The following is a 19,336-nucleotide window of genomic DNA, read 5'->3' as shown; positions in this document are numbered from 1 at the left end:
CATAGGCTAGTTCTGACTCTGGCTTTACCCTTGTAGGCTACCTAATGTCAGGTTAAGAGAGTTGTCCCTGTGATGCCCGGACATGGTTAAATCCATGACCCGGTCACACCATTCACCAGCTGAATGCATCAGAGAAAAACAACTCTACACACAAGGAAGTTCCTGGCACTTAAGTAGTCAGTCTCAGAAAAGCTTTGATCTACAAGTATGGGGTCGGGATTCACTGTGCATACAGACAATAATCCACTGTTGTAAATCCTCAAGTTCCCAAGGCTGAATTTCAGCAGCCATCATTGATTTTCCTGCCCTGCCAATGTATGATTTACAGCTTATGTAACACCTCAGGGTCAGTAACATCAAAGCCAACTCTTTGTCCCACTTGTCACACAACCCAAAAGAAAACCCCAAATTGTAACCATTCTAGATGCAGCAGTGCAGACACTCTGCACGCTGTGGAAGTACCACACCAGACTGAGCCAGAATGATTGACTGTCAGAGGGACTCCTGTTGGGACTACCTTGGAAAACTGCAACTTCACAAGTCTAAGCTTCTTCCAAAACATTAAAGAATCAAGCTGCTCGAAGACCATCTTGATGATCAAGCATCTCAGCTGTCCTGAAAGCGAAAGAGATGGAGCAGATCTTTCAACCACATAGACAATGCCACCCAGCAGGCTTTTGGCAAGGAATGAGAAATCCTGATCTTTTAAACTGGGTATCCACTACAAAGAGATACAGACCCAAGAAAAGCAGTTGTGTTGTCTGGTGCTCGGCCGCCAACATCAATATTCTTTGGTCCATATGCATCATGACCAGAAAGCCATCTGTAAATTGAAATAACCCATCTAGCCCTGCTTCTACTGACAATGGATATAAAAAGAAATACTGGAAATTGTGCAACTACTGCATTGCCAGTAAGGCTGCAGTCTGTCAAGCAGCTTACCTGCAATTCCATAGATGGATATGGTTTGTACTTGCTTCCTGTACTTAGAGCTTGATATCAGTACAATGTGCAAGGTACTTTGTGCTCACAGATTAATTCACGAGGGACACGCAAGCCTAGATAACCAAAGACCAGAAGACCACCACCATTGGTAATGCAATGTGGGAAAACATCTTCATCCATTACTGTTGACCATCAAGACTCCATATGACCATCAAGACCCATTTGTACCTTTACCACTCACAAGGAGATGGTCAGATAAAGCGCTTCAACAGAACACTCGACATGCTGTGCACTGTTAGAGCAAGGAAAGACCATCGCTGGCCCATGGAGAGTGTTTCTATACCCATTAGGTCCACCCGCTGAGTACCACCGCCAGGGGAACACTTAGTTCACGGCCTCGTGGGAATGGGCTTCCCCAATGGAATCAGTGAAAATACCCTGGGATTCATCACAATTTGCAAAATATGGTGTAACAAGGTCAGCAAGGGATGAGAACTCTTCTCTACAGGAGGTTGGAGGAACAGGAAGAAATCAGCACTCAACCCGATAGAAGTGACAGATAAGAGGATCCCAATTCCTGCACAGTTCCCAGTGGCAGCATGCTTCTGCGCAAACCATCTCTTTTCAATCCTTGCCTCAAATTTCATGACAGTATCCCTATATTTTTTAAATTTTTGTTTTTTAGGGTCAACGCATCCTATCCAGGAGGCAAACGGAAACACTGAGGAGAGAAAAAGTCACATGCCCAAAATTTGAGATGAGGAAATGGAAGCCAATTATCCTGCCTCAGAGAGAGAGACACACACATCGAAGGAACGTCCCCACAGCCATGCATCGCTGGCTTCAACATACCGCTGAGAAGGAGAGAGGAGCTGCCCATATTATCCATTAAAGAGAGAATCATTGCTCATTTTCTATTAACTCTAGGCAGATGGTATTGATGGGCAAGCAGAGTTCATAGTTAACATTTTAAATCCATTGATTTCCTTTGAAGCTTCTGTTCTAAACCCCAGGCATTTCTACCATGTTGCCAACCCAGATTTTTCTGAGTTTGGTTAACTCAACTGGAATATATTTCAATGTATGTGTAGGAGTGTTTCTCATAAAATAAGCCCATGTGGGTGGGTGAAGCCCATCAACCAGAGGTCTTGAGCATGAGATTGTTTTGTGGTGCTGCTCCCAATGAATTTCTTTGATGACAGATGAAGTGGTCTGTCTTTCTCCAGATTGCCAAGCTAATCACCTTAGTCCTTCCCAGTTTCTTGTGCTTCCAATGCAAGTTGCATGGAGGTTTATCTTATATTGGATTCCCTGAACAACATTCAACAACTGTTACGCTCATCTGGTCTCTGTGGAGGTGTTGGGCATGGTCGCAGCCCTCCCAGGGATGAAACTCCTCTTGTCTGTTCCTCCCTCTGCGTCTGTGTGGGGAACTGCATTGATGAGCAGTGCGGTTCCTGCGTGAATATAAGGAGGGTCGTATGAGTATGCAGCCTGTGGTCCCTGACCCCTTCTCCAGACCTCTTCTCCCTGAATGTGGCTTCCCTGGGGTTGCTCTACTCTTGAGGCTCACCTGCTAAATGATGATGATGGGCTCTCCGTCCTGCTGCTAACTGTTTCCCTGGTTTCCACTTGCCCGCTTGTCTTCCGGCTGTTGTAATTGCATTTGTAAAGTTTGTTCTCTGTCCTTTGTATGTAATGTCTCTTTTCTCTGCTCTCTCCCCTTGCAGATGGTGTAGCGGTGCCGGCGGTAGCTGCGGTAGAAGAAGCTGAGCTGGCGGTACAGAGTAACGGGGCTGAGATGGTCTGACATCTTGTAAGTAGCCTTTAATGGTGCCTTAGGGTGCACGTTGGGTTTTAAATGCGGCGCGACCCTGGGTTGGGTGTTCTAACCTTGTCTTGTCTTCTTTTCTCATTTCAGGACTTTGGCTTTGTGGGACAGAGAGCGCAGGTGCTGCAGCGTCGATTCGGGATCTGCCAAGAAGATAGAGCGTTGCCGTGAGATGCGAGCCAGGGTCCAGGTAAGGATTCTGGTGTTGCAGGATCACAAGTTAAGTAGCTGGTCCAGGCAGCGGTGAGTGCCACGTTGCACTGAGGTGCAAAAGTAACGTGAAGAGTTTGCTTGAGGGATCGGTGGGTTTTATATAGTCTTGTTCCTGGCCACGGCCAGTAGCTCTGGCTGCCTGCTGCCTGCTGCCACGCCCTGCCACACCCAATAAATCAGCACCAGAATACCAGGTCTAGGGAGCCACACCAGATGAGTCAGCACATGGGGATGTTCTCTGGAATAACGGCTTCCAGCACCTGAAAGGAAAGTTCTTGTAAAATAAAAGCACTCCAGCACTGAAATAAAGTGTTCCTGCTCACATCTCTATATGAGCCTGGTGCCAAATCCGCCAGCACTGAGTCCAGCCAGGGCCCCTGTGTTTATGAGGCCCAAAGGGGACATAAGTGGGTCAAGTGACTTATTTCCCCCATCACAAAATGATGTGGTTTTTGTGTTCTGGGGCCCGTGGCCATGACACATTTTGATTATTCAGCTAGGTCCCTTCAATCTCTGCTTTATGTACCTCTGGGAATTATGTCAGCCTCAGGTAAATTCTGCTTCAGGCTTCAATACCCATGGTCTCTTGCATCTGAAGAGGTCATTCCACCTCAGTGCTCATCCAGTTGGACAGAGGTTCCTCCTCCTGTAGCCTTCAAAATCCCAGAGTGCTCCCTCTACTTCCTGCAGTTTTCTACTTAAATAGGTTCCCATTTTCCCACAGTATGCCATATTTACAGCACCATTTCTGATTGGGGACATCTTTCAATTGTCTCACTTAACAGGTTGACACTCGAGAGAATACACCCCATGATATCATAGGTTGATAATAATCTGTCCATGTGATAAGGGGGTGTCTCCAGACAATTTGAACTCAATCATATTTTCTTCCACATCTTCCGGCACTAACTTTTCCCATCAATGAAATGTGATTTTTTAGATTCCCACGATAAAGCCTACTTCATGCATATGTGGCAGGAATGTGTAGGATATTTGACTAAGTTATTAATATTTATATTATTTATGAACTATTCATAAATATTAATAGATCCTATTGAAACTCATTTTGTAGGGGAGACGCTCACAATGTCGGAACTGTTCTACAGTTCTAAAACAAAAGTATTGGTAAATTCTAGTCAAAATCCTACTCTTCACCTTCTGGGCTGCACCTGTCATCAGTGGCCCAGGAGGATTTCTTTCTTCAAGGCCCACTGTGCATGGTCCCAGTGCAGGCCAACATGCGACAGGACCATGTCCCATGGATTCAGGCTGCCTGGCCCAGGCTGGAGGGTGTCTCCTACTCCCCAGGACCACCCCATGCCACGGTCTGGTGGTTTTGCTGATTAAACGGTTGACTTCAGATGGATCATGTTAGTTTGAGTCCTTTCCCGTTCAAGGTTTCTTCTCTTCTGCTGCTTATGATGGGGACCCCGTGCTCATGGCCCTTACTGTTGGTCTCTGGGAGGGGCTGCTGCCTGTTGTTCACTGGCCATTATGGTGGTATAAGAAGTGAGGGGCATGTTGGTAGCTGTAGTCTCCGGGTCTATTGTTGGGATAACGGGCCACACTATTCCCCAAGGCTCTGTAGAACCACCTGAAACTGAGGAAGAAATGCTTAGGGCAGAGGGTACTAGGCACTGAGAAGAGGACAGTGGTGCCAATCAGCAAACAACGCCAAACATCCTCGACATTCAGGGATTGGGGTCACTTTCAACTCCCCCTTAAAAAACCCGTAGGCTAGTTCTGACTCTGGCTTTACCCTTGTAGGCTACCTAATGTCAGGTTAAGAGAGTTGTCCCTGTGATGCCTGGACATGGTTAAATCCATGACCCGGTTACACCATTCACCAGCTGAATGCATCAGAGAAAAACAACTCTACACACAAGGAAGTTCCTGGCACTTAAGTAGTCAGTCTCAGAAAAGCTTTGATCTACAAGTATGGGGTCGGGATTCACTGTGCATACAGACAATAATCCACTGTTGTAAATCCTCAAGTTCCCAAGGCTGAATTTCAGCAGCCATCATTGATTTTCCTGCCCTGCCAATGTATGATTTACAGCTTATGTAACACCTCAGGGTCAGTAACATCAAAGCCAACTCTTTGTCCCACTTGTCACACAACCCAAAAGAAAACCCCAAATTGTAACCATTCTAGATGCAGCAGTGCAGACACTCTGCACGCTGCGGAAGTACCACACCAGACTGAGCCAGAATGATTGACTGTCAGAGGGACTCCTGTTGGGACTACCTTGGAAAACTGCAACTTCACAAGTCTAAGCTTCTTCCAAAACATTAAAGAATCAAGCTGCTCGAAGACCATCTTGCTGATCAAGCATCTCAGCTGTCCTGAAAGCGAAAGAGATGGAGCAGATCTTTCAACCACATAGACAATGCCACCCAGCAGGCTTTTGGCAAGGAATGAGAAATCCTGATCTTTTAAACTGGGTATCCACTACAAAGAGATACAGACCCAAGAAAAGCAGTTGTGTTGTCTGGTGCTCGGCCGCCAACATCAATATTCTTTGGTCCATATGCATCATGACCAGAAAGCCATCTGTAAATTGAAATAACCCATCTAGCCCTGCTTCTACTGACAATGGATATAAAAAGAAATACTGCAAATTGTGCAACTACTGCATTGCCAGTAAGGCTGCAGTCTGTCAAGCAGCTTACCTGCAATTCCATAGATGGATATGGTTTGTACTTGCTTCCTGTACTTAGAGCTTGATATCAGTACAATGTGCAAGGTACTTTGTGCTCACAGATTAATTCACGAGGGACACGCAAGCCTAGATAACCAAAGACCAGAAGACCACCACCATTGGTAATGCAATGAGGGAAAACATCTTCATCCATTACTGTTGACCATCAAGACTCCATATGAACATCAAGACCCATTTGTACCCTTACCACTCACAAGGAGATGGTCAGATAAAGCGCTTCAACAGAACACTCGACATGCTGTGCACTGTTAGAGCAAGGAAAGACCAAGTGGATCCAACATATTGTAGCACTGACGCATGTATTTAATTATATGAAGAATGTCATCACTGGTCACACTGGTCATACTCCCTAATTTCTCATGTTCGTGAGAGACACCCATACTCCCATTGCCCTGTGCTTTGGCATCTCTGTCGTGAACCAGCTGCCTGTGACACAGAGACATATCGGAGGCAGTGGGTCTCCTATTACAGGGCAATTTTCCTCCCGAGAGCACAGCCTTTGTGAACCGATATTCATGGGGTTAGGGGCTCATATGAACAGGCAGGAGGGAAAATGCCAGATGCTCTCCCAGGCTGTAAGGAAGGAAAACAAGAGAATCAGATAAACCGACTTTATAGCAATGATAAGTAACCATCTACACCCAATCCCCAGGGTTCCTGTTCTCCTACCTGCATGATGGAACAACAGCACAGAAGAACCTAAAGGAAATTAACGTAGACCTCCTACCAGGTTTGATGCACAGTCCAGAGACCAGAGAACTGCCCATAAAAGTATGCAGCCAACCAGATAAAACACGTCTCAGCAAGCAGGGGGCTAACCAGGGTGGAAAGAGGATGGAAACTAATGGGAGTGGAACAAAAGAAAGTAACCAAGGATCCAAAGTTCCAGAGGGCAAGGCCAAATAATCAAAAAAACACAGTACCAGTAGCAATCCAGAAGGACAGGCTGTTCTACCAGAAATCCAATCCACAGAAGGCAACCAAATTCAGAAAGGGCAATCAAAGACACAATCAGTTAAACCAGAAATCTAGGGTCAAGGAAACGTAGAGATGGTAGAATGCTAGAGCAGAAAAGCAACGGACAGGAAAAACAGCCAAAAGGTTGACTTTGAGAAATTCTGTGCTTGCCCCCTCAGTCCTTTTTGCAATCACTGCCACTGGGAGAGACCAATCCGGGATGCACACCAATTGGTTGGACGTCGATGCATAGCGACATCATTGCATCCCACACTGGTGCACACAGTCCTCTGGAAAATGTACTACACACAGGAGGAATGTTGTGAAAGACGCCCTGGGACTCACCAGGCCTGGCGTACTCTGTCAGCCTGACTGAGCGGAGACCAGCCCACGAAACCCATGGGTCCTGACAATCACCCAGGACTGGTTTGGAAAACTACCTCAAATATGTTGACAGCGTGAAACACCAGATCAACTCAGTCTTTCAGATGTCAAAGGCCTCCGCAGGGAAGAATGGAGCCAGCAACAAAATGTGGTGTGACATCAAGGCTTGCCAAACATACCTTCAGCCTTGAGAACAGGTCCTAATAAGAAGCGTGGGAAAAGGACAGAACAAGGTAGGTGGCCTCTAGTAGTCAACACTACTTGGTTGACCACCAACTCCCCAGTCAACCGGTTTAGAATCTCTAGGAAAAAAGAAGATAATAACAAACATCCCCTATCTTAAGAATACAAGGTTATCATTCTGTTTGAAACTCCTGCAGGGGACCCATCACCAAGGAGACTCACCACTAGGTGTCATTCAGACAAACCAGGGGAGGACACCAAAGAGCAAGATGAACCGAAGATGAAAATCAGCACAGCTGAAGGCCATTAAACTCCCTGAGAGTCCAACAAAGTATTGCAAAAATGAACTAACATTATATGAATAATAAATCACCCATTGGCCCACATAACCAACTGTAAGCCACATCAAACCTGGCCATCCAGGCCCTGCAGAAGGAGTAAGAAGCATTTATGCTGGACAGCAGAGCCCATGATCCAGAACTTGAAACCATTATGATGATGAGGAATCCAATCAGAGGTTCTAATGTGTTGAGGAAATACCCAGTACGCTACCTACCTAGATAGCTACACTAAATGTCACAGCCTAATCACTTTAAACTTTAACGTGACCTATCCATAACGCACTCTCCTGCATTGTGCCTCAAGTCCCTAAGGCCTCTTATGGGAGGAAGGTTGGGAGAGGGACAACCTCCTAAACACTACCGAGATCTACCTTAACCTTGAAGAATATTCAAGAAGGGGGAGGGTGTAAGGAACACACAGACAAAAGGCAGAAAACATACCCTTATTGAAGACATATTTGAAAGCAAAGTGTAATGAATTTCCTTGTCACTGTGCTGAAATGTGGGTGTCACATATGTAAAAAAAAATGCACAGTTTACTTTTTACCACTCATTCCTTAAAAGCTTTAAAAAATGCCATGAGATAATCAATGTCTCCATTTTAAAATGTATGTTGTTGTGAGTACTTTGTTTTACAAAATTGTCTATTTTGCAACTGTCCCCTTTTAAGGGGGGCACCAGGACACTTGTCACTTTGCCAAGTGGAAAACATCTGCCAATCCCATGGGTAACATGGACAATAGTGTGACCCTGTGCTGCCATAAAAGGAATTTGGCACCACACTGAATTGGTTGGCTGGAAGAGACTGGTGAAGGAGGTGGACTGCCATCTGAGGCATATCAGATGGTGGTCCAAAGATCAGTCTGAGGCATTTCTCGGGATGAGGATGGAGTCCAGCCTGCTACATAGCGGCAGTGTGCTCCAGCTTCTGGGCCAGGAGTGGCTTCTACGAGTTTCTGGGGCACCCCCAGTGTTAAACGTCAAAGAAAATCGAAGTCTGCTGTGGAGCACATAGTAAACTCTAGATGGGGCAAATAAGTGCTTTTTGTGTACCCATGAAGTCAATATCCCATGAAAACCCAACTCACAACTACATGGTATTTTAAAAAATATGAGGTATTTATAATATCATGTATTTTTATTACTACCAGCACTGCTCATAATGCAGGACTTTCTGGGTGTCTGCTATGTTGCTATGACATCCGTTACCAGTGCGGTTGACATAAATGAAAATCAGAGTCAATACAGGTTAGGTTTAACAAATGTTGCTCATTGTTCAAGTGCCTCGCACCCAATGCGTGGTTTGGGGGAAGATGCATACTGTCCACCTCGCACAAGCCCCCCCCCCAGCGCCCCAAGTGTAGCATGCAAACCTTCCTGTACCTTGGCCGCCAGGTCACTGAGGTCTGTAGCTATATCAACTCCACTGTTTCCGATTCCAACCACAAGAACTCGCTTTCCCTGGAACGCAGTTGGCTGCTTGTATTCTCTGCTATGCAAGAGCGTGCCTTTAAACCTTTCCAGCCCTGTTGAGACAAGAGTTATGCCATATAAACAAGGGAGTGCAAAATTCATATAAATACCTGCTCGGGTGATGCAATCCATCCACATAACTCAAAAGCTAGCATGGTTTTGTCATTAGGCGAGACTGTGTACCGATATATCTAGCGCTATATAAACACCAAATAACTATGAATAAATGCTGAATGAAATATCTTGGAGGACTCCAAGACCTACAGGTTGCAAATTATTTTTTTTTTTCCAATTAGAGATTGGTAGCAACCTGTTGGTTGCTCTACGTCAGGGCATTGAACCGTGGGGAGGAGCATTTGGCTGCTGGACCTTTCGTGAGGTTTTGAGAGGCGAGGACAGAGTGGTTATGTTTCCTACATGAGAACGGTGTGGTGTTCTATCTTATGCATTCATGGCTGAGACGGCTGACATTGCATTTAACACCACTTAGCTTAGATGCAAAGATCTGGGAGGTCTTGCTTGAAAGCAGGTCTTGATGAATTGCAGGTGTGTAGTTACTTGGTTGCGGGTTAGGTAAAGAAGCTTGAATTGGATTTGTGAGGCAATGGGTAGCCAGAAAAGCTGTGATCGAGGAAGAGATGTGACTGGGAGACTTAAGATTGTAGATAAATCAGGCAGCATTGACCTGCACAGCTTGAAGTTTCCAAAGAGACTTGGGGGTGGCTAATTAAACAGAGTTAGTATAGTTGAATGGGATGCCGCTCAAATTCAACATGTCATTTGCCACTTTAATGAGGGAGCAGAAAATACCCTATTTGGAGGGTTAAAGAAAGTGATGAATCAAGGGAACTTGAAAATGCTGACTGAGTTGATATCGGATTGGGAGTTATGTCTTTTAAAAGCCAATGTGTGCTCTCAGGCCCTTGGGCACGTGGCACGTAATAAAAACTGAATAATAATAATATTCAAGGGGATGTCCTATTGCAGAAATCGAAAAGGGTCTAGAAGCAATGTGACAGAATCTGTGATGAAAAGATGTCCAAAGACTGGCTTTATATAGAGACATTGCCACACAACATACTAATGTGACTGATAAACGCCCCTATTTTTTTTTTTGTTATTATTTGTTTGGCTGATTTGATTCAACCTATCAAATTTTCAATTTATATTTACAAAATTGCATAAAAACTTACATAATTCATACATTCCTATTTACAATTTATCAATGTATAAATTTACATCTTGCAGATTCCTGTCTCGATTGTTAGAGTTAATCTGGAAATAAACAAATCAAGAAATGAACACTCGCTTTTCTCACAGAAAATTTTGTGCTGCAGAAGAGGCGTCGCCATATGTCCCCATGATCAGTCGGTGTATAGATGTATAATGTATTTGAGAAAAATTAGTTTCTCAACGACTCCAAATCGGGGCAAGAAACTATAATATGTTCCAGCGTCTCTATCTGCTTAATATTTTTGCAAAATCGACAGAAATTTTGATCTTTTGATATCTGTTTTCTCCTAGCCAAAATGTAATTGGTGGGCCATAGATTTAGTCTGAATCTTAAATACTTGTTTCTTATATATGGCAATGGAAATTGAACCACATAATCTGACAATAGGCGATGCCTCTTGTGTCCAAACAATGCAGTAGAGAAGTTGTTATATGTAATACATTTATCTGTGTTCACAATCCAATTGTACTGATGTAATTTCTTTTTGGCTTGTATTGGATTGTCAAGCAACATGTGCACACTAATACTTGCGTCTGATAGATTCTTATAAACTTCCAGACACCATTGTTGCGAGAAGGGATATGTTGAGATTAACAGATAGTGAGATACTATCCCTAAGATATTGTTTAGTTGCAGACTCAATAAGCATTTACAAAGAAAGGTGCATTTTTTCCATGTGACATAGTCTGCTAACAATGACAAACCCAGTTTGTGTCGCAGAATAGGCATTGGTGTACATGTGGGTAATCTTAGGACCTTTTTCCAGAATCTGGCTTAAAGCACATGCCATTTTGGATGTTGGGTGTTTAACCAAAAGCGATCTTGAAATCCACAAAGGCCATGTATAAAACTTGATTTTCCTTTGCACATTGTGATTTCAGCATAATTAAGGTGATAATATTTGGGATTTTGCCCAAACCTGTCACAAACCCAGACTGCAAGGGATCTCGAGTAAAGGTTTTTTGTGTCCAGTTGTTAAATTCCCGCAAAATAATCCAGGCAAATATCTTACTTGGTGCATCCAGCAGAGAAATAGGACGATAGAACGTGTGCCGATTAGATCAGATTTCGCTTCCAATGTGTGCATTGGATGGAAGTCGTGGGGCCAAGGATGGGAATCCCAAAGATGGAATGAAATTGTAGGTTCTGCAAAGAACAGGAATTAAAGACTTTCCACCATCTAGTCATAAAATGTCCGGCACTCATGCAGAAAAGGATTCTCTATTTTGAGAGATTTGTTCCCTCCTCTTCTTCTGTAATTGTAGATAATTTGCTGCCCAGAAAAATTGAAAGTAGGAAAATGACCATTATCATAGCAGTTGTAAGGTTTTTGAGGGACATTCTAAACGGAAAAAGCTTCCCGGGCACCTTTTAGGAGTCTTAGTAATTTGAACGTATTCATATTTTAAAAGCCAAAAAGAAATTAAGATTCATGCAATAGTTACTTGATATACTTTGAAATTTTTCAATTCATTTGGATTTCATGTCTTATAAAATCTGAGTAAGTTAATGAAATGCAAGTTCTTGATTGGTGTTTTAATATTGATGAATTGTGCAAGAGCTTTTTATGATGAAATTTAAATTGTAATGGTGTGTTAATAAGTAATAATTGTGTAAGGTTTTACTTTGAACCATAAACATGATTAAAAATAAATAAATACAAATTGGCACCTATAATAAGCAATCCCGGTCCCTCCTGCACACCTGCTGATTAATTTACCCCACAGATGGTCAAGGACCGTGCAGCAATCATCTTCTCTTACCTATTATTAAAGCAATTTTCATACAACCAATCATCTGGTGAGGGCTGCACAACCACTAACCTTAACGTGGGGGCAGACCAGTCAGGCTTAACACCAGACTGGCATACTGAATTATACAAACCTTCATTATATACACATATCTCTTAGTTCAATAATTACCTTAACTACACCTAAAATAACAGAAAATACCCAGTGAACGTATACAAACAGTACATTGTCAAAAAGACATTTTTCACACGTATACTAAACTGTAAATCCAACACCCAGAGAGAGGGCATGGGGATTAAAAGTGAATCCATATGCTACAGATTGTGCCGAAGTAGAATTTCTAGTAGCCAACCTCATTGCCTTGTGTGACACTACTGGTGAACTCTGGGGTCCCTAGCCTGGACATTTCCTGGGATTTGTTGTTTCCTAAAAAATAATGTTTGACCGCCCCAACTGGTTTACACAGCCAAAGAGACTTCACTGGGTTTTTCCCAGGGCTCCTCTGATCTTCTTTCCTCCAGCGCTCGATTTGAAAACTTGCAGACAGGTGGCCGGAAACTGACCAATTTACACTATTACACTAAGGACTAAATGAAGAAATTAAAGATGAGCCGCTTTGAGTTCCAAGACTGACTTCCCTTGAGGAATTGATTACCATGGTCTTGTGACTGGATCATCACTTGCAAGAACACAAAAAAGAAAGGCATTAGGGTCAATAGCATCTTCCTTGTAGATCGCCACAAACTCTGGCTTTCCAAGTTTAGCCAGAACTCATGCAAATTGGATCCACCCAAGGAACATGTTCTGAAGAAGTTGCTGCAAGCATATGCACAGGCTAAGCATGTATTGTGGACCCAATGGTCACCTATTGTGTGAATGCCCTTTGATTCCACTGAGGTGCTCAGGAATTGATTCCACCGAGACACTCAGAAACAACTCCTGTTCCTAAAGTAGGATGATCATAGGCAGGATCAGATCAGCCCGGTCATTCCCACTGTAGTCCCAAATGAAGTATCAGATGTGTCACTGTTACTTACACAAGTTATCTTTCATTGGTGCATAACACAATACCTGCATGAGATTGTCCTTGTTGACTGCGGTCCAGCTGGAGTATTGATGGTGGACTCATCAGCTCAAGAGTGCGTCATACTCTGAGAAGTAAAGACGGTAGACTGTCCAGCCCCTAGTTACTGGTCCAGTCATAGAACAATCTGCACCCCTGGAAATGTCCATTGCCAAACATCGGAAAGTACTTTCCTTAGATCTGATGAGCTGTCCATTTCCTATCATTTTGGGACGACCATGGCTCAGAACAAACCCTACATAACCTAGTCTGCCTGCACACTCTTCTTGGCATTCAAACTCTGTATGACCATTGCCTTCCAGTATCAAGACAATTGCCAACAAACTGGAGCTAATCGCTGTAAATCTGACTCACCTGGCCTACCTTACTCATGTACCAACCAAGTGCACCTTTTTCTGGACGCATTTTCTAACCAGGTTAAGGAGCTACCACCTCATAATCCAGAAGACTGTGTCATAAATCTTGTACCCAATTCCTCAATTCCCATTGGAAAAATGTATGCGATATCACTACATGAAAACGCTGCCCTCAAAAAATACACGCAGACAAACCTAAAGAGCTGTAAAGATAAATGCCCTATACATATTCTTGAAGCAGCATAAGACACCCAGGTGTTTGCTAAACTGGATCTCCATGGGGGGATACCACTTGATTAGGATAAGAGTTGAAGATGGATAGAAATCTGCCTTTTGGGCAGCTTTTGGGCATTATGCCCTTTGGTCTCGTAAATGTCCCAGCCATTTTCCAACACTTCAATGACCACATACTTTCTGATGTCTTATTCCACTCAGTTGTTCTTTTAATGACATACTCATCTACTCAAAAACCTATCATGACAATACTCAACATGTTTTGGAAGTGCTGTAATGTTTAGAAGAACACACTCCTGCCTAGGCCCAAGAAATGTGTGTCTGACCAAACTTTGATAACTTATTTATGTTTTATTCTGTCCAAAGATAGAATCCCTATGGACCCAAGGTGATGGCCGCACTAGAAGAGGCGTCTGCAACCTTTGGCTCTCCATAGGTTTTGAACTACAAATCCCATCTGCTCTAAACAGCATAGTCAATGGTGAGGTATCGTGGGAGTCATAGTCCAAAACATCTGAAGAGCCACAGGTTGCAGAACTCTGTCCTACACAGACTTCAGTTAGACATACAGCTGTTTCTAGGCTTCGCAATGTGTATTGAAAGTTTATTCTGCAAGTCTCTCAACTGGTTAGTCTCCCTGCCACATCTGTTAAAACAGCGGTTACCTTACATGGCCTAAAAAAGCAGACAAGTCCTTCTGCACTTTAAAACACCTTTTCTACTGCACTGGTCTTGTGCCAACCAGACACATGAGCATTCATTGTGTAATCCGATGCCTCTGTTCGAGCCAATGTTCTGGTCTCAAAGTATGTGCAGAAAGACACTGTGAGATGCATCCTATAGCCCACTTATCCTGGATTTCTACAAGTAGTGAAATAAGTTATTCTGTCTTTGAAAAGGAACTTCTAGCTTCAAACAGGCATGCCAAGAATGGAGGCATATCCTATTGAGAGCAAGATATGAAGAGCAGAATGGCTAACTGAATCAAAATGTGCAGGTTCTCCAACAGTTTGTATGCAGGAACCGGCGACAAGCATGATGGGCCAATGTGTTCACACAGTAGGATTTCTATCTAACCTGTATACCTAGACCTACAAACAATATAGGTATTGTACTGTCCCTAAAAAATCAAAGTGCAGCCTGTGAAGGAATTATCAGGCTAGAAATTATCTTTCTGGTAACCCCCATTCTTCAGACAGCCAAGCAGAGTTGTCCACCACTCTTTAAGATGTATCCAAAAGATGGAAGTTAGAGGAATCAAGGCCTCCTATTTCAACTGCAGCCTTCTCAGACAACTACATTTGCTTCTCGACAAACTCTATACAGAAAAACAAAAAAGGACCAAATACAGGTTTCCATGAATCTAGAGAACGCCCACAGCACCAAAAAGAAATACGCTGATGCCAAGTGGCAGGAAGCCCTAGACCTTAAGAATGGAGAAAGTGTAACCATCTTCTTCCCACTTGTCCCACCATTTGCCCCCCTCCAAGTTTACAACAAAATATGTTGGACCATTCAAGATACTCAAAACAATCAAACCTGTGGCTCACAAGTTATGCCAGCCACCCTCCTGTAAATGTATGCATCCTGTCTTCCACATATCCCTGATAAGTAAGTATCCCACAGGCAGATTGCCAGGTCACTTCAGGCCTTCCCCATCCCATGATCATACCTGGGAGAATTCCCGAATTTGACTGCACCTGTGGAAGCCAGAAGTGGACCCTGCGGGAGGGTGAGGGTGTGGGGGATGCAGTCATATCTTAAAATGCCTTCTTTCCGGCCTCCTTATGGCACTGACGGTGGTTGTCTCTAAAAAATAACTCTTTGCAGTGTGGTGCCTGGCAGATCACTTTGCAAGATGGCCACCCACCATGGCCCAAATGCTGCTGATGCCACAACCAAGATGGCAGACTTACAGTTCCAAAGCAGTAGATGTGTGCTACTGTCAGAGAGCATATTCAGATAAGACAAGCTTAGGAGCACTGCATTGCAAATTATTAGATATAGCTTCCCATAGCATGATGCTCATCCTTCCATTTTCATTGCATTCTCCTTATTCTCCAGTTCTTTCCTCACACCAACAGGCAATCATTTAATGTCCACAGCCATTACCTTTCCCTTTCCTGATTGCCCCCTCTTGTTTCCTTACTGGGTGTCACCTCAGTCCTCCCACTTATGCACCATATCTTCAACTAGGCACAAGATAATTGTTACTATTAGGAGTGTTCTTGAGCATTACCCGAGCCAGGCTTCACCAGATATTCCCCTGGCTCCTGTGAAGAATCTAGAAAGCGTTTTATCAATATGAATTCCATTAGAGACATTCCTCAGGGAGTGAACCTGTCCCAGAGCGGTTTGTCATCAGGAGACACAGTGGCAACCAGGAGCAACAGACCACATCCGAACACAACGGGTACCTTAGAATTCACAGGTGAGGCAAGTCACAGACAAGTGAGCCCAGGACACAATCCTCATCAGGTAGGCCAGATCCAGTTCATAAAATGCACCAACAGTGCAAAACTGTATGTATCCACCATCAGTTAAGTAGGTAACCTGTCTTTCAAGAAAATCTAGTCTGAATTGAAAGAAGGTTCTGGACTCCCCCAGAGATACAATCACAAACACACACGCACAGGCCACCAATCACACTAGGGGACTAAAACATTTGGTTAGAAAGCCAACCAATCTACTCACCCAAGACCACTCCCACCGGATGTGATCCAACCCTGCTCAGGGCTAGGAACCCATCTACAGTACACCAGTTCAAACCACAATAGAGAGTTAATGACTGGGCTCTCAAAGAGCAGAGTTGCTATTTTAGGCCGAACCCATGTCTCCCCTGAACATAGGAAGCCCTGAAAGCAATATGGCTGAGATGAGGACTTGGCTACCGAAAATGTACAATAGGCTACCAATGCAGTAAATCGGCTTGTACCCCGGATGAAGCCATAACTAAATTACAGCTGCCACCAGTGTAGTCCCTAAAATCAATGTGGGGTGATATAACAACCCAATAGCACACATTGAGAAATACTCCTTTGTCCGACGCCCTTTTGAGTGACCCAAGACCATATACTCTAATTGCATTTAACAGGGTTTCAGAAGCAGGGGACCTTCATTGGAAGTCCATAGAACCACTAAACTGTATACAAGCTGTTTCCTGGACACTCTGTTAAGGTTCTTCAGGTAAGCTTTATTGTAGGTACTTTACAAGATGTTACAGCGAACCACTTGGTCCCATCACCCAGGCCAGCTTCTACCAAGTGCTCAATCCTAGAACCTTCCCATAGCGTTCACACCAAAACATTCCACCACAGCACACCAACATTCTCTCAGCTCATCATACATCTGCATACACTCCAAGCACTTCACTACACAAACATAGGCCAATGAACCCCCCACCCAAAAAGGTGTAAGCGGAAACAAAGCTGCAATTTAAGGGGACTCTAAAAAGGACCTACACACTTTTCAAAAAATGACACCCGTCTTAACATATATTCTCCCTCTTCAACTTCTTTCTTATTCCAAGAATCTTTCCGGCCAACTTCAGATTCTGAACTTTTTGCCAGCTGGAATTTACGCAAAGTCAAACAAGCAGTGACAATGACAACAGTCTGTGGGTTTGTGTAAAGATGGGAAAGGCACTTGCCAGGCACTGTCGTAGTGGTGTTTTCTGGCCATTGATGGTAGCAGGTGCAAAATGGTGCGGGTACCTGGGTATTGTGACAAATCAAGGGAATTTGTCCCTTCTCCCCAAAGGGAGGAGATACCCTCCCTAGGGGTAGAGGCAAGTGTGACCTTACAGGGAGAAATCCCCATTTGGGGACAAGTATTCCCATTCCGATGAGGAACTCCCTAGAGAATATAGCAACAAAACCTTTTCAGATGTATCTTATAAAGATGTACATGAAGAAATATCAGTATTTGTTTTTGTCAACTGGAAACTGTGACAACGCCTTTAAATAAGGAATTCCCATTTACTGAGACGAAGAAGGTGACCAGTGGAAAAGAGAAGCAATACAAGTCAGAGAGAAAGGAATATGACAATACACCAGGGAAGTCCCACGGCTACATAGTGCATGAAAGGGGAGGAGCCTAAGACAGAGAGAGAGAAACCCACAAGTTACAAAATGTGTATGTCAGCACTAAACAAAGGTTGGCCACTTGGTATCCTGAATGAGTGAGGAACCGGACAGAGGAGCACAGCATCTTTCACCGACGCACCCAAAGAACTGAAGTCGGATGCGCAGCATCCCCAAAGTGAGAAAACGAATGACATGAGAAGGGGAGTAGTGGGTTGACCACAGTGAAATTCTGGTGGACTTGCGGTCCTTTGAACGGCACAAATAACAAACCGTTAACGGAAACCAGAGAACCTGCAAGCCCAGGGACACACAGAAGAGACGTGAAGGAAATCTACAAGGCTAACCTCACCAAGGAAAGAACAGAAACCCCAGTCATGTTTCCCATACCAGTCGAAGGTGACAGGGAATGCGGGAGACCCGGGAGGGGGACGGAGGAGCATTATGGGAACACCCATACCCATCCCAGTATAGAGAAAGAAACCAACACTAAAAACTGGTGAAATAATTTAGCATCATTATTTGAGTTCTCATACTCGTCAGAGTAAAAAAAGAAGAGTAAATCAATTTGATGATTAAAAAATAGTGAATGAGAATTATTATTACAATGCTCATACTCATTCCAGCAAGGAATTTACAAGAATAACAAGACAGAAGCTGATACTTATAATACAAGAGGAAAAAAGTATAAAGTCCACGAAAGTTATGAACAAACTGTATGAATTGATACAAGCAGTCATCATTGACTATCTGAAAATATCCTATTGAACTGAAGTTTACAAGAAGTGTAAGTCCTTCTCCTGGCCTTAAGTGGTTATGTTGGTGGTAGGGCCAGATAAGGGTAGTTTGGAAAGTGGACGGATTATGTTGGATTTTCACTGAAGACTGATGAGCACCTTAGTTACTTTTGTTAGGTCGGGATGCCTCATAGAATAAGGATAGATGGACTTTGTTTTTTTAAATAAACTATTCAGTGAAATGATCAGGGTCTGCATCGTCCTTCTGACATGCCATAGCATCTAATAGCATTGACTGGCAAATGCCTAAACCGTATTCACAAGCCCAAACTGTTGGCTTTGCCACTGCTCGTTTTTAAGAGGACTTCAGTGAAGGACGCACATTGAAACTCATTACGAGGTTGGAGGAATGGGTTTACCGGCACCGGTAAGGGTGCTAGTGCCGGTAAACCCATTCCTCCATATTACGAGGTTCCCTTGCGGGACCCGCACAGAACGTCTGGTTGGACCAGACGTCCTTGGCGGGTCTCGCAAGGGGACCAAGGAGCTAATAACGGACCTGGTATTAACGGGCCCGTTAGTAGCTCCATCCCCATTCCCATTGAGCCCTATGGGGGCTCAAATGGGAATGGGGATTGGTTTTGTGAATGTGGAAATACCAGGTCCTCCAAGGTTGGAATGACCCGGTAATTGCTAATTCACAGAACCCGGAGCTGGAACCCGGTATGGAGTCAGCCATGCCCTTATTAAGGGCATGGCTACCTCCATACTCGTAATGAGGCCCATAGTGTTTCTAAATCGTGTGGCT

General features: G+C 43.9%; 1 protein-coding gene across 1 annotated transcript in view; it reads right to left on the bottom strand.

The window, feature by feature from the left end:
* LOC138534963 (dimethylaniline monooxygenase [N-oxide-forming] 2-like) overlaps window positions 1-19,336 on the bottom strand; it is a 346,864-nt gene that overhangs the window by 147,532 nt on the left and 179,996 nt on the right. The window contains exon 5 of the mRNA XM_069641259.1: window positions 8,961-9,103. Within this exon, the coding sequence (XP_069497360.1) occupies window positions 8,961-9,103 (143 nt within the window). The remainder of the gene's footprint in view (window positions 1-8,960; window positions 9,104-19,336) is intronic.

The sequence above is a fragment of the Ambystoma mexicanum genome, chromosome 1q (genome assembly GCF_040938575.1).
Source record: "Ambystoma mexicanum isolate Mex_15411 chromosome 1q, UKY_AmexF1_1, whole genome shotgun sequence".
NCBI lineage: Eukaryota > Metazoa > Chordata > Amphibia > Caudata > Ambystomatidae > Ambystoma > Ambystoma mexicanum.
This window is presented reverse-complemented; position numbering and strand designations above follow the sequence as displayed.